At 44.4% G+C, this 14,405-nt stretch overlaps 1 protein-coding gene across 4 annotated transcripts in view; it reads left to right on the top strand.

Annotated features, from left to right (window-relative positions):
• Positions 1-14,177, top strand: part of BRPF3 (bromodomain and PHD finger containing 3) — a 34,102-nt gene extending 19,925 nt beyond the window's left edge. For all 4 annotated transcript variants that reach the window (XM_039856068.1, XM_039856071.1, XM_039856070.1 and 1 more), the window contains exons 10-13: positions 3,261-3,358; positions 6,220-6,317; positions 10,303-10,457; positions 11,792-14,177. In XM_039856068.1, coding sequence (XP_039712002.1) covers positions 3,261-3,358; positions 6,220-6,317; positions 10,303-10,457; positions 11,792-11,975 — 535 coding nt within the window. In that variant the 3' untranslated portion in view covers positions 11,976-14,177. The remainder of the gene's footprint in view (positions 1-3,260; positions 3,359-6,219; positions 6,318-10,302; positions 10,458-11,791) is intronic.
• Positions 14,178-14,405: the final 228 nt, after the last annotated feature.

The following is a 14,405-nucleotide window of genomic DNA, read 5'->3' as shown; positions in this document are numbered from 1 at the left end:
GAGTGGCACTGATGCTTTACAGGGTTTGTGGAGCTGAGTTTGGCCTTAGAGGGTGGGGACAGCCAAATCTCTGTTGCCCAGTGATATTAACAATTGAGCTAGTCCCCTACTCACCCCCGACCCACTCAGAAAACTCAGCTTTTTACAGACATGTTTTCATCCTTTGTCTTTTGGGGCATCATAGTAATAGCCTCTTTAGAGGTGTGGTATGGGAATAAGAAATGAGCTGATAGGAAATCGAGAATTGCCTTTTGTTAGACAAAGGCCCCAGTTTTTCCACCATCTTTGAGCTGAGAAGGGACAGGTTTCTTTTCCCATTCTTTTACCTGAAGGAAGGATTTCTGAGACAGAATCTTAAAGTTTCTTCCAAGTCTAAGAATTTATTGAATCCCTGCTCTGTATTGTGTGCTCTGTAAGGCACTAAGGAGTGTGGGACTCTTGGAAATGAGACTATCAGTGCCACAAAGGAAAAACAACTTGTCTTCAAGGCTGACCTCATGGTCCCTCCACATATCTGCCAAATGGATCCTGGATTCTGAGTAGGGGAGAGAAGGTCCCAGGGTAGTACCAAAAGATGATGTGTCTGTGTTTGAAGCACCTCCAAGCCATATTGGGTGTGTGTTCTGTTAGGTGCTCACTCCGTCCTGGCTGCTGGGCTCCTGGTGGGCCATGGGAGGTGCCCAGCTATCCGTTGGGCCTACACTGGTCCCACATTGCAGCAAGGCCCAGCTTTTGATGGTTACTTTGAGTTTTTTCTCCCCACCCAGTCTCAAAATTGCCCTAGCTTACTCCCTCCATGTTGCAGACTCAAGAGATATAGGGAGAGTAGATGGGAAAGAACACAGTTACCAGGCATAGAGAGGAAGCAGAGATTTCAGAATCTTGTTAAAATGCTTCTTGTCTGGTCCTCGGTTGGAGTTCCTGACTCCCTTCAGTGAAATGGTGCCTGGAAACCCAGTTCATTAGGAGTGGATAGGATTGGGGTTACCAGGCTGACCCCTCCGAGACCTTGACTAAAGGTCGAAGGTGTGTTGGGCTCTTTCTTCTGTGAAGGGTGCTCTTCCCCGCTGGGAGCTACAAGAAGCAAGCCAGGCCAGGCTTTAGTTAGCCTGCTGTTTCAGGCTGTTTGTTTGCCTTTGTGCAAGACTCCAGTCCAGAGCCACTGATTGCCCTTGGAAAAAAAATGCCTTTGGAAGGCATTTCTTCTTTAGCTCAGTGGCTCTCAGTGGCATTTCAAGGTTTAAAACAGGAGATTCAGGGGCTCTAATCGTAGGGATTTTTTTCTTTTTCTGTTTTTTTTTCCTATACCGGTGATAAGTACATAAAAGAAGATCTTACTAATTCAACTAAAATCATATAATCTCAGAATTAGAACTTTGAAAAAACTTCTGATCACTAATCCCACCCCTCTCCCCCACCTTGGTTTATCTGTTCTGCTGATTTTCTGAGCAGGTTAGGGTTTTACTGTTTTTCTGCGGGTCACTCATTTAGTTATTAATTGAGCACCTACCATGAGCCAGGCACTGTTCTAAGCACTGATAGGGTGTCTGTTCTCATGGAGCTTACCTTCTGTAGGGGAGAGAGGAATATTAAATCAGTAAATCAAATAATTATAGATTGGGTTACCTGCTTAGGCCTCGGTAACTTGGAGAGACGGCTGAAATGCAGGCCATGATCAAGTAACTTGTGCTTTTTTTCTATGAAACAGGAACACACAGACCTAGTTTTGGTGTTGCATCCTATTTTTATTGAGCTCATCTTTCGCAGACCTCATCATTTGGTAGTTTAACATTAGTAGTTTGTAATATTTAAAGTGAGACGTTGAAACTAATTGCTCTTCATATATTATTTACTATAGAACTGCCACTTATTGAGTGCTTGGTATGTGTATTAATCCATTAAATCCTCACAGCAACACATGGGAGACACAAGCCTCAGAGGTTAAATAACTTGCTCAAGGTCGCGGAACTACTGAATAGAAGAGCCAAGTTCTGAACCCCGGTAGTCTGGCTCCACAGTTTAATCTCTTAACCCTCTTCTGTTGTATTTGAAGGTGTCTTCCCAGATCTGTGATATGATCTTAGAGAGGCTTTCCTAATAAAACTACCATGTTAACTACCAAATGTAATATCTTACATTTTTATAAGGCCTTAGGGTCTCTATGCCCAGTGACAGATTTTTGAAGGATAAGTGAGAACTGAGTCCTAAATGTGAACTGGGTGTTGTGTTTACCCAAATGGGTCCTAATTTTGACTAGCAGGAAGAAAGCTCTCAATGTACTAGTTACTAATTCATTGAGTTTTGGTTGTGCAGGTGCTCTGTGTAAGACCATGATAAAGTCAGTTATGATTCAACAAAACAGGAGAGCCCTACTCTCCAACCAGTCCTAACCCTGGCTTCCTCTTATCCCACCAGAGGTTTCTTAAACATTTCTACTCCTCTGCAGATTGTTGACCTGTCTTTTAAGCATTTCTTTTGTAGTCGAAAAAATGATACAGCGCTAATGTTTTTTGAAGTTTAGATGTAAAGAAAGCCCTGGCCACACCGTTCTTGCCTAGAGGCTCCCAACTGTGGTTGTGTTAGAATTGTATTGGGAGCTATTGAAAAGATGCTGACGCCTGAGTGGGTTCCAGTTATATCACTACTCTCGTATTACTATTCTCATTTTTGCTTATTACCTTCTAGTCTTTATCTAACATATTCTTTTACCTCCTTGCAGTAGCCCTGTAAAAAGATCCGTTTCTAAGAAAAACTTCACACAAAGTAGAAATGAGAAGTGGATTTTTTTTAATTTAAAAATGTCTTTTCTAATTAAAGAATTAAGACATGTTCTTTATAGAAAATTTGAGAAAGAGGCAAATTTTTGTACCTCTAAAAAAATAAATTGCTTTCAAAAGAACAAGCAATGTGAACCATAGAGCAAAGAATTCTGGCCCCTCTTCATGGCCCTGCTGTTTAACTCTGAAAGGATTGATTGACATGCCTGGGGTGACCTTTCCTCTGGATGAAGTTCAAGGTCCCCAAGCAGGGGAACAGACATCTCTTTCCAGGTTGAGTCTTTCCACCTGGATGAAATGTTTCCTCAAAGCCTGTGAGAACTTTCTGGTCTGAAGTATGTTATGGTTTAGTGTGAGTTTTTAGGGGAAAGTGAGAAACCATTCTCTTTGAAGGGTTTTTGTAGCCATGGAAGAACAATAGTAGGGGTGTTAGTCATTGCAATTGCTCATTTCTCCCTCTCTCCCTCCCTATTTTGTATGCAGTGGTCTCATGCCCCCCAAACGCAGCCGTGGGAAGCCAGCCCTGTCTCGAGTGCCCTTCCTGGAAGGTGTGAATGGAGACTCTGACTATAGTGGCTCAGGTGAGGAGCAGTGTATAGGTGGATGGGGGTGGGGAGGTAGGCCTTCCAAAGAACCAGCTCTGTGGGCTGCAGCCAGACCCTAACCTCTTCCAAATCCTCGGGCACTGGGCAAGGAGATAGTCCTCCTTCCCAGGTCATTCACACTTTTTTTTTTTTTAAATTCATCTTAAATTTGAATTGGTAATACATGCCCATGATAACAAAAATCAGAAAGCTACAAAAGCATGCATAATGAAAAGTCAGCACTCTCTTCCCTAGAACTACCACTGTTAGCAGTTTTGGTGGCTTTCCAGTTGTAATCCATACATATACAAGCTAAAACTTGTGTGTATATATAAGAGAGTAACTAGAGAAACCTAGTATACACATATTTCTCTAAACCATGCCTTTTTGTTCTGTTAATAATATATGTTAGAGAGCCTTCTGTGCTTTTTGTCGTCTGCCTAATTGGTGTCCCCTTATACCGAGGTGCCATTTACTTTGCCAGCCCTCTACAGATGGACATTTAGATTGTTTTTACGTATTTGTTACAGTCAGTGTTGGAGTGAGCAACCTTGTACATAGATCATTTTGTATCCGTGGGGAGTATATCTATAGAATTGGAGTCACCTTATTGAAGGAAGGAAGTGTGCATTTGTAATCCCTGTAGATATTGCCAGTCTACCCTCATTGGAGTCGTCATTGATAGCCTATATCACTGAATCTCACACATAACCCTGTAATTTCATGTGATCCAGTGCCTTCAGCCTTCCCCTCATGAGACATTCTTCTCCAGCTGGTCCAAACATGGAATATATGGGTCTTGTTTCCTTAGATCAAGGGAATAAAGGGCAGAGCAGGGCCAAAGGAGGGGGCCGGGTGGTGGTCAGGTGGAGCAGGCATAGAACAGGCTGTTTTCTGAATATACCGTCCAGCCTTCCCTTGGCAGGTGTGCACTCTCTGGATGCCCTGTCTTTGAAGCTTTCATCTAACACACAGGCTTCAGGGTTTCTCTTCCGCTCTTTCCTTTCCCAACTGCTTTATCTTCCCTTAGTATCAGTTTTTTTCTTGTATGTGTATTGAAAAATGCATGCCTGTGTGTTTCACTGCGGTCTGACTGTCAGCGCCTAGGAGGCAAGGCTCGTGTCTAGATGCATTTGTATAACATCTGACATAAAACTGGGAGGGTACTGGCACATACCTTGTGCTTCTAGTGGTGACATTTTATTCTTATTTTAAACACCACATACTTATTGAAATGATGCATAAGGAAATTGACCTCCCACTGTTCCATCCCCTTAACATAATTGTCCTCATTTCTCTGTTGCTTTGTTTATTTTAGGTACTTTTTTTTTAACAAAATGATAATCTAAAACACGTGCTCTTCTGTATTATTTCTTCAGTGTTATCATACTTTTTTCATATTGACATAGTCTTTATATATCTTATATTATTAGAACAATGTACCTTTCACTCAGTGACTTAAAATTTACTTAACCATTCTATTGTTAGACATTTGGTTATTTTCAACTTTAACATAATACATAATACGTATACATTATACATAACGTTAAAAAAATATGTCCTTTTATTTGTTTTTAAAGTTATTTCTTAGACTAAGTTCCCAGGAAAGGAATTTACTGGAGCAGATGGTTCATACATTTTTTTTTTGTTTTATGGCTCTTGAGACATACCACCAAATTACATTCTGAAAGTTGCCTGAGCAGTATGCGATTGCACCAGTTTCCCTGCAGCCTGCCTCTTCAGTATTGGATTTTATCTATTTGTTGTTATTGCTATTGACTCAATAGGTAGAAAATAATGCCTCATGATTAGCAGTAGGTTTTTTAAAAATTGTAAATGATGGTGGTACTATTTCCTTAGAACATAGTTTTCACTCTGAGATTTGGGGCTTTTTCCTTGGTTGATTGAGTGGTCATCTCCCTGTTCCCAGTTTACAGATGTGGGAGAGGATAGGTGGTTCTTCTTTTCAGAAGCATTTGTGGAACACCTATGCAGATGTGCTAGTACACTGGGTACAGAACAAAGGATGCTAAAGAGACCTAGTGCCCGCTCTAGGCTGGACACCAGTATAAGGTTTTGACAAAAGCAGGTATGTGAAGGACCTGCAGACCTGCTTGGTTTTGCTGAGTGCTGTGCATCCACGTGACCTGGATGGCCAGGTGTGACCCTGTCAGAAAAGAACTCACTTAACAATAGGTTTTACTAGGATGTCTGTCCCAGGCATCTTTTTCTATGAAGCGTCTGTCATGAGGACTCCCCACTTGGGGAGGCCCGGAGAGCAGTCCGTGGCTCTGCTCAAGCTGGGTTATGGTCCTTTTCCCTGGGGCCCTGGTGATGAAGCAGTTAGATTTTTCCAAGGAACACTATCCTAGGATTCTAGTCCAGAAGTCAGCAAACTATAGCCTATTGCCTGTTTTTGTAGGGCTCACGAGCTAAGAATGGTTTTTACATTTTCAGATGATTGAAAAAAAATCAAAAGAATGTTTTGTAACATATGGAAATTATAAGAAATTCAAATTTTAGTGTCCAGAAGCAAAGTTTTATTGGGACACAGCTATACTCATTAATTTACAGATTATCTGTGGCTACTTTTCTGCTGCAAAGCAGAGTTGAATAATTGCAACAGAGACTTAACTGAAACTTAAAATGTTTACTCTTTGGCCCTTTACAGGAAAAGTTTGCCAACCTCTAATCTAGTTTAAGGACTGCTAAGGAAGGGGCAGAGAGGAGGAAGGGTGGAGGGGATGTGGCCTACTCATTTTGGGGTTGCCCCAGTCAAATGGAGGCTACAGGCAGGCCTCCTGGGCACCATTCCAAGTCCCCTTCGGGCACTGTCTCCTCCCCTCCCCTACCCCCAGGCAGAAGCCTCCTGATGCCCTTTGAAGACCGTGGAGACCTGGAGCCCCTGGAGCTGGTGTGGGCCAAGTGCCGAGGCTATCCCTCCTACCCTGCCTTGGTGAGTCTGCCCCAGATGCCACCCTCCTCCCTCCCCTGAGCGGTTCTGGCCCCTGCCTTGCCTTGGGGGCTTATCTGATTGGATCAAGCCAGCAGAGTGTGGTGGGAGTCAGAGTGCCTTTAGGCTGCAGAAGGGAGGGAGGTTGTGCCCCAGCCTCGGGTGGGTCAGTCCAGCAAGGATCCCAGCTTTGGGGAGACAGAGTCTAGGGCTCTTAGGGATTTATTTATTTGCTAATACATAAGAGTAATATGTGCTCATTGTAGAGAATTTTAAAAGCTGCTAATCATACTTAGATGTTTTATTAAACATCTGTCATGCTAAGGTTTTTTAATACTGAGAAGAGTATGGTTATTTTCATTTCATAGGGAAAAAAACCTGAGGATCTATTTATTACCCATGGTCATCTAGCTATTAAGTGGCAAGGTTGCAGTTTGAGCCCAGGGCTTAAAATGTGTGATGCCTGTGTTCTGAGCCACGGAGTTCAAAATCATCCACAGTCCTGTCTATTCAGACGGAAATGACCTCTTGGTGTATATATACACAACCTTTTTTTTTTGTTTGATTAATGCATAAATATGCATATATAAGAGACTATACTCCATTTAGCCTTCCTTTCACTTAACAACATATAAACATGCATGCTTATGTCATTAAACATTCTTCATCAACATCACTTTATTGACTGCATTATCTTTAGTTATATGCATGTATTTACCTTATTTTAACTATTCCCTAGCTGGTCATTTAAATTGTTTAGAAATTTTCATATGATAAACAGCTAGCAATAAACATCACTGTAGCTTTGCCTTTGTGCGCATCCATGATTATGTCTTTACAGGGAATTCTTAGGAGTGCCTTCTTAGGGCAAAGTCTTTGCAAAATTCTGATACATATTGTCAAGTTGCCCTTTTGAAAGTTAGTTCTGGTTTATACTCCCACCAGCAGTAGTTAAAATTTACATTTTTTCCATAGTAGAAGTAAGCTAAAAATTCCATTCTTACCACCTTGAATGTTATTTCTTAGAACTCTTTCTGTATTGGGAAGGTAATGTCCATCTGGCTCTGAAAGATACCGATTCTAATCTTTGGGGCATGTCAGAATCATTTGGGGGAATTTTTTTAAACAGTGCAGATACTGAGGCTCAGAACTACCAAAATAGACTGTCTGAGGCCAGACCAACCCATGAATATTTTTTAAAAAGCTTCCCAGATGATCTTTAGCCATGTTTGAGAACTACCCCACCAACTTCGTTTGTGCACACAGAGTTCTGGGCTTCTCCCAGCTTATTCATGTCTGGGGCTCTTTCCTGTCTAACAGCTTCTTATGGTAAAGAGGGCAAGAACTCTGATCCTTTTTGGACAGGTGAGGAAACTGTAGCTCCAAAAGGTTATACAACTTGCTGGAGCCATATCGGAGCCAATGTTGCCTGCCTCACTTCTTCCTTAGCAGTGGCAAGTGCAGGAATCCACACTGACAGCTGCAGAGGATGTTTCGGCCTGGGGCTGTCCATACAAGGTTCTGAGCCCTGAGCCCTGCTGTCCCTGAGACTCCCAGCTTAGTAGTTGAAAAAGTGATTAAGGCTGGGCAGGTTTTGGTTTTGGTTTTTTTAAATCTTACACAAATGCAAAACTCATCTAAAACTAGTCTCCTCTTTTTTTTTTTTAATTATTTTCTTTCGTGATTAAAGAAATTCAACTCCCACCTGAAAACCTAATCACCTGAACACAACCTGTGTTTTTATTTTGGTTTATGCTCTCCCATTTGTTTTCCTGTGCTTACTTGAATATGTACAGTTGAACCTTGAATAACACAGGTTTGCACTGCGCGGGCCCACTTGTTTGCAGATTTTTTTCAATAAATACATACTTGGCTCTCCATATCCTCGGGTTTCACATCTGCGGATACGGAGGGCCAACTGTATGCATTCTTCTGCGTCATTTTTTATAAGCACCTTGAGCATCCACAGATTTTGGTAAACCACAGGGGTCTTGGAACTAATCACTTGGGGATACTAAGGGATGACTGTAGTTAAGTTTTGGGGGGTTCAAAAGTTAGTTATACACAGATTTTCAACTGCGCATAGAGTCGGTCCTCCTAATCACCATGTGTAAGAGTCAACTATGCTTGCATCCGTAGTGAATATATGGTTTTTAAATTTGTGGGGGGAGTTTCTTGTTTTTTTAAGAAAATCGCTTTTGTTTTTTCTATAAAAGTAACATATCTACATTATAATAGTTTTGGAAAAATAGAGAAAAGCAGCACAAATGTCTACCATTCTAATATGTCGACTGTAAGCATTTTGTATCATTCCTTCTCTTTACTCTTTATAATGTTATAGCTGTAACAGTGTATGTACACATTTATTATATGTTGAAAGTTTATCATGTGATTTATTTTTATGTTGTTTTACATCTGTATAACATTTGCGTGAATGTACCATTATTTATTATTTGGGACACATTTGCCTATATCTTCTTTAAGAAGGAAGAAGAGCTCTCTTTAAGTGGCAGACTTACCCACCTTGGGGGAAATTTTTCACTGTCTTCCCCATTTTCCAAGGCATGAACCAGTGTGACTTAGTCAAGAGGAAAGATGTCTTGTTCGGTAATCGAGGAAGCTCAGGAGGGCTTATATGGTGGTTTCACTAGTACCTTTGGCGTCAGTCCTAGGAGAGACAGACAGGCCAGGAGATAGAGTTTTAACCACATCTCACAGCAGGGCAGGCGTGGTTCTTCCTTAGAGTAAACTCTTAACCAGAGCATCTGCTTTCAGCTGTTTGTCTTGAGAAGGATGTTGGGAGGCTGGCAGACACCCAAAGGTAAATAATAGAGTAGTTTATTAAGAGAAGCCCCTTGGGACAGGTTACAGAAATGAAGATTGCTCCATCTCTGGAGAAAGCTGGTTCCTCAGTAAGTTTTCAAGTCTCTCTGGCCTTAGCACATAGAGATTGTCAGCCAGCTGCTCTGGAAGAGAAGCTGTGTAGGAGACAGTGGGCAGCAGAGGCCCAAACCATGTTCAAGTGCCTGGTTTTAGTCCCAGCCATGGCTTCAGCCAGCTACATCCTCTTTCTGTGCTTGGTGTTTTTCTTTGTCAGCTAATACGTATCAGAAGACTTCTCAGCATGAGCAAGAGGATGAAATAAGATGGTGATGTGTGAATAATTAGGAGCTTTGGTAACTTTGTACGTGCTCCATAGAGGTGGAGAATTGTTGTTTTGTTGATGTGTTAATGTGTGATCAGGCATTTTGCTGAGCCCTTGCCCTTGTGGAACATACAACCTCAAGGATTCATTCTTCTAGTGGCCCTTATTTCCAGCCACATCTTTCTCCCCTCTCCAGCAACCCTGCTAGCTCAGTCTTCTACCTTCTCTCTGATCTTACCGTGAAAGTGTGATAAATGTATCTGATCCAAGCACCAGGAAGGATTATAGTAAGACATGAAGGCAGTGGGTAACCAGAGGCTCTGTTAGATTAGAACTGGAAGAAGGATGGGCCCTCCTGCTGATGCAGAACCTTCTTCATGGTATCTGGGAAGGACCTGGAGCATTTAAAGTGGATTGCAAAAGTTCTAAGGGGAAATCGACAGGAAAACAATGGTCTCCACTCCTCTCCTCTAAGGGACATTGAGAGAAAAGAGTTTGCCTGTCTGACCTGGACATCAGAGACACCCCACTCAATTTTAACTCCCCCATGCTGGTTTCCCATGACTTCTGTTTCAGCTCTGGGCCCTGACATTTCGAGGAGCATGCTCCCTCATCTAAAGAACTGGGCCAGAGGATTAGGACAGTGAGCTAGGGAAACAGTACAGATTTCCATTTTGGGGTATTGAGGGTCATGGAAGAGGTCAGCCTCTTCACCACTTGGTTGTGAATCTAGCCAAGCCCCTGCATAGCTTTGGTGCGGGTATTTAGTGGTTAGTCCTGGGGCAGGGTGCCCCGCTCACCTTGTCCACTCGCAGCTGAGTGCCATCTCCTTTTTACCTCCAGATCATCGATCCCAAGATGCCCCGGGAGGGCCTCCTTCACAATGGCGTCCCCATCCCTGTCCCCCCGCTGGATGTGCTGAAGTTGGGAGAGCAGAAACAGGCCGAGGCTGGAGAGAAGCTCTTCCTTGTCCTCTTTTTTGACAACAAGCGCACCTGGTAAGTGGGCGCTGCAGCTGAGGATGGTGCACCAGGGTGCAGGCTGAGGGGCACAGTCAGGAAGCTGTTTAAATGCTGACATGCTGGAGAGATACACAGAGGAACTTTGGACTTGCCCTGCCTCCACCCAGCTGAAGGTGGGGTATTACCTGTCAGCAGCTAGCCTGCACTTGCCATATTAATAGTAAGTTAATGTTACTAACAACGCTGATTAATAGTGTTAATAGTAACTGAGATCACATTCCCTGGGAAATACTAAGATGGAAATTGATTCAGGAGGCCTACAGAGGAGAGGTGTGAGATTGAGGGATGCAGCACTGGGCAGAAGGAAAAATGAACTGCAATGCACTTGCTACAGAGGCCTCAGCTGACCTGTGGGGAGCTCTGCAGCTGAGTGGATTGTTAGCAGTGTCAGAAATTGGGGCTGTGCTTTTGCACCTCCACATCAACTAGTCATTGAATGCTGGCTGCCCCCAAGGAGGGGGATGACCTAGGGCCAGGCAGCTCCCTTGGAGGGTGATTCTGGAGAGAACTCAGCTGAGAGCCTGACAGCTGCCGGTATATCCAGTGGCTACAGGAATGCATGTCTTGGTCCTGGGGCCAGGGTTCTGGGCAGTGCAGGGTCCACTGCAAGGGGCTTGCTTGTTTGTTGTTTATGAGGACCTTAAGGTTTCTCTCAGCACCAGCAGGGGAGTTCTTTCACCTCTGCTTCTATAGAACAAGGAGGTAGGACTAGCTAGTAAAAATGATAATAATAATGGGTAGTAATAGCTACCAGTTATTGTTTACTCTGTATTCTTCTGTAAATTACTTTACATATATGATCTCATTTAATTATTCATTGATTCCCTCCCAATCCATTTTGCAGATGAGGAAGCTGAGCCTCAGAACTGGGGTACAAACCAAGATTTGGCTCCAAAGGCTCGTCTCTTAGCCACATGTTAGATTCACCTGCAGTCCCCACCAGGGATCAGTTCATTGATGCCTGGCATCAGCCCCACTTCCTAGCCATAGCTCCCTGGTTCTCCAAGGCAGGGCAAGGCTCAGAGCCCTGCGATGGCTCAGCCAATCCCAGAGGGCAACAACACACGGCTCTCTCTTGGCTCCTGGGCCCTGACAACGCCCTAAGCAGAGTGACCACCTTGGGGCCCCAGGGAAGGGCCTGACTACAAAATAGGTCCATTGGTGGCCTTCTCTCTAGGGTGTCCCAGCTTGCCTCCCTCCTCCTGTCCCTTCCCCTTGGCTTTGCTGATCCTGTGCAAGTGGGCCCTGAGGACCATCCTCATGGGACTGACCCACCACGGCCTAGGCCCCTTACTGTGTTTGTATTTTAGGCAGTGGCTTCCGAGGGACAAAGTCCTGCCCCTGGGTGTAGAAGACACCGTGGACAAGCTCAAGATGCTGGAAGGTCGCAAGACCAGCATCCGCAAGTCAGTGCAGGTGGCCTACGACCGCGCAATGATCCACCTGAGCCGTGTCCGGGGGCCCCACTCCTTTGTCACCTCCAGCTACTTGTAAGGGTGGGGCCTGGCCTGTGTCTGTCTGCCCTGCCTCCATCCCAAGGGACACAGAGAAGCATCTCCCTACCCCAGCCACACATGGCCTGCAGCTTCCCCCTTTTATAGCAGGCCAAGGACTGGGCTGTGTCCTTTCCAAGGGCAGGGCCCCAATTTTGATGAACTTCATGGTTCCACTGGTGGGCCTGCTTTGTGCCAAAAACTCCCACCTGAGCTCCCTCAGGGCCTAGTCCACTGAATAACTAGTTAGAAGTAGAAACAGCTGTGAGGCCCAGCTGAGGAGATGGACCTGGCCCCAGAAGGCGAGGAGTCCTGGGCTCTTTCTCAAGGGTGTGCCTGACCCTTTCTACCCCACTCCCAACTAACTACACCTCAGGGCGAGTGAGGCTCTGACATTGACCCCAGGGTGCTTGTGGATACACTAGGGTCCTGCGGGGAATCTCAGTGAGCTCACCCTCTCTCCGCCTCCATCACCCTTTCTCACACCTCTTCCCTGTCCCATTTCCTGCACCTCTTCCCAGTCTTTTTCCCATGTTCCTTTCCTTACTTTCTCTTGTGCCAAACTGACAGAAACCATCACCAAATTGGTTTTTTTTGTTCTTATGTCTCATTCCCTTTGAGGCCAGCTGCTATGCTAGGTAGGCGCCTTCGCATGGCTCGTCAGGGCCCAGAACAGAGGCCAGCCTACCACTCGGGTGACCCCTCCACCAGCACACACCTCCTGTCCTCCTGCCCTTCCCTCACCCACTGACCTTCACATCTAAAGCCAGGCTGTGAGAGCTTGCCCCTTGGATTGAGGTGGGGCCCCTCCTGCCCTCTCCCTATCTTGCCAAGGGGTGGGCTGAGGCTAGGTGGGTTCCTGTCAGCAGAGCAGGCTGAATGGATGTGTCCATCTGTCCAATTGGATGTCAAGGGTTGTTGGGTGGAGCTGGGTCTGCCCCTTTATCCTTCCTCTCCTCTTCTCATGGGTTTTTCCTTTCCTGCAACTGCAGCCTGTAGCCTCCCTCTCCACCATCATGAGTGGCATGGTTCCTGCAGTCCAGCATCTTCCTATCCTGTGCTCTGCCTGCCCAGCCTCTGCTGCTCCCACTTCTGAACTCCAGGGAACTCAACACTTTTATTTCAGACCCTCTGTCCTCTTCCTTTTCTTTCAATCCCCTCCCCACCATCACCTTCTAAAAACAGAAGGAAAAAACTGTGAAACAGGGAATGCTGACTGACAAACCACCACAACTTTAAGAGGCTTCGATGTCTGTTCTCTGGGTGTTTCTTTTTACTTCTTAAGCACCAAAGTCGCAGGGCCAGGTTGCAGGCCACTGATTGCCATGTTGATTTTTAACCTGACGTTCTTTCTAATTGTTTTAAAATTTTCATAGGGGAGTTTTGGACAAAACAAGTCACTGGGGAGATCACTGCCATTTTTACACACACAAATTTTTAAAATAAATAACCAACCACCACAACTTCTTATACATTTGGGACAAGAGCCAGAGTTTTAAAGGGAACCAACAAAACTCTCTATAATATAAAAGATGGGGTTTTGGATTTTGTACAATACTAAAAATACAACAACAGCATATGGCTAGGGAAGGACATGGTGTATATAATTGTAAAATATTGTTCTAAATTATTCAGGCCTATAGTTTCCATTACTGGAGTCCTCCTCCATTGTGTGGCTGAGTATTATAAATGCGCACAGTGTGGTTTATTTAAAGGAGCCAACGCATCCCCCTCTCCCCAGGTAGTCGGTCAGCTGTGGACTCTGTGACCTTTGTCTCAACCTGTGTTGTAAAATCTCGGGGCTTTCTCTATTTCTCTTTCTGTGTCTTTCTCTTCCTTCCCCCTAACACTTTCTCTTTCTTAGTTTCTCTCTTTTTTTCCCCCCTCAATCTCTTTGAATCTTTCAGTTTCTGAGTCTCATTTTTAAAACTGCTCTTTTAGAATGGGAAACGGCTCAGATCCTGCTGTGGCATGGGGCCTACGTGTCTCAGTCGCGTCTGCTGTGAAGCACACGATGCTCTATTTATTGTAGAAAGTGACTTTATTTGCTTTCTAGAATTGTTTATAACAGATGGTATAAGAGAGGTAATAAACAGAGAAAAATCTATGCTTGTAAAGAATACAAAAGTTAATTTTACCTACTATAATATGACTGTCTGAAACTTATTTTCTCTCTGAGAAATAAATGTTCTAATGGGCAGCAGTTGCTGAGCTGTGTTTGGTGTTATCAGTGGGAATAATTCCTAATTCCTATAGCCCACCCCCTCCTCAAAAGGCCAGGGGCCATTAAGAAGGGGGTCATCTTGCTGTCGTAGGCTCCCAGCTGAAGAGGTGTCTGTCTGCCTGCCTGTCGGTCTCAGACTCCTGGAAAGAGTGTGAAGATGAGCTCTGACATTGTTTCCCTCCCAAACAGCACCGCCTTCTGGGAGCT

The sequence above is a fragment of the Pteropus medius genome, unplaced genomic scaffold (assembly GCF_902729225.1).
Source record: "Pteropus medius unplaced genomic scaffold, Ma_sr-lr_union100, whole genome shotgun sequence".
Classification (NCBI taxonomy): domain Eukaryota; kingdom Metazoa; phylum Chordata; class Mammalia; order Chiroptera; family Pteropodidae; genus Pteropus; species Pteropus medius.
Note: the sequence above shows the minus strand (reverse complement) of the source record. Positions and strands in the feature narration are given on the sequence as shown.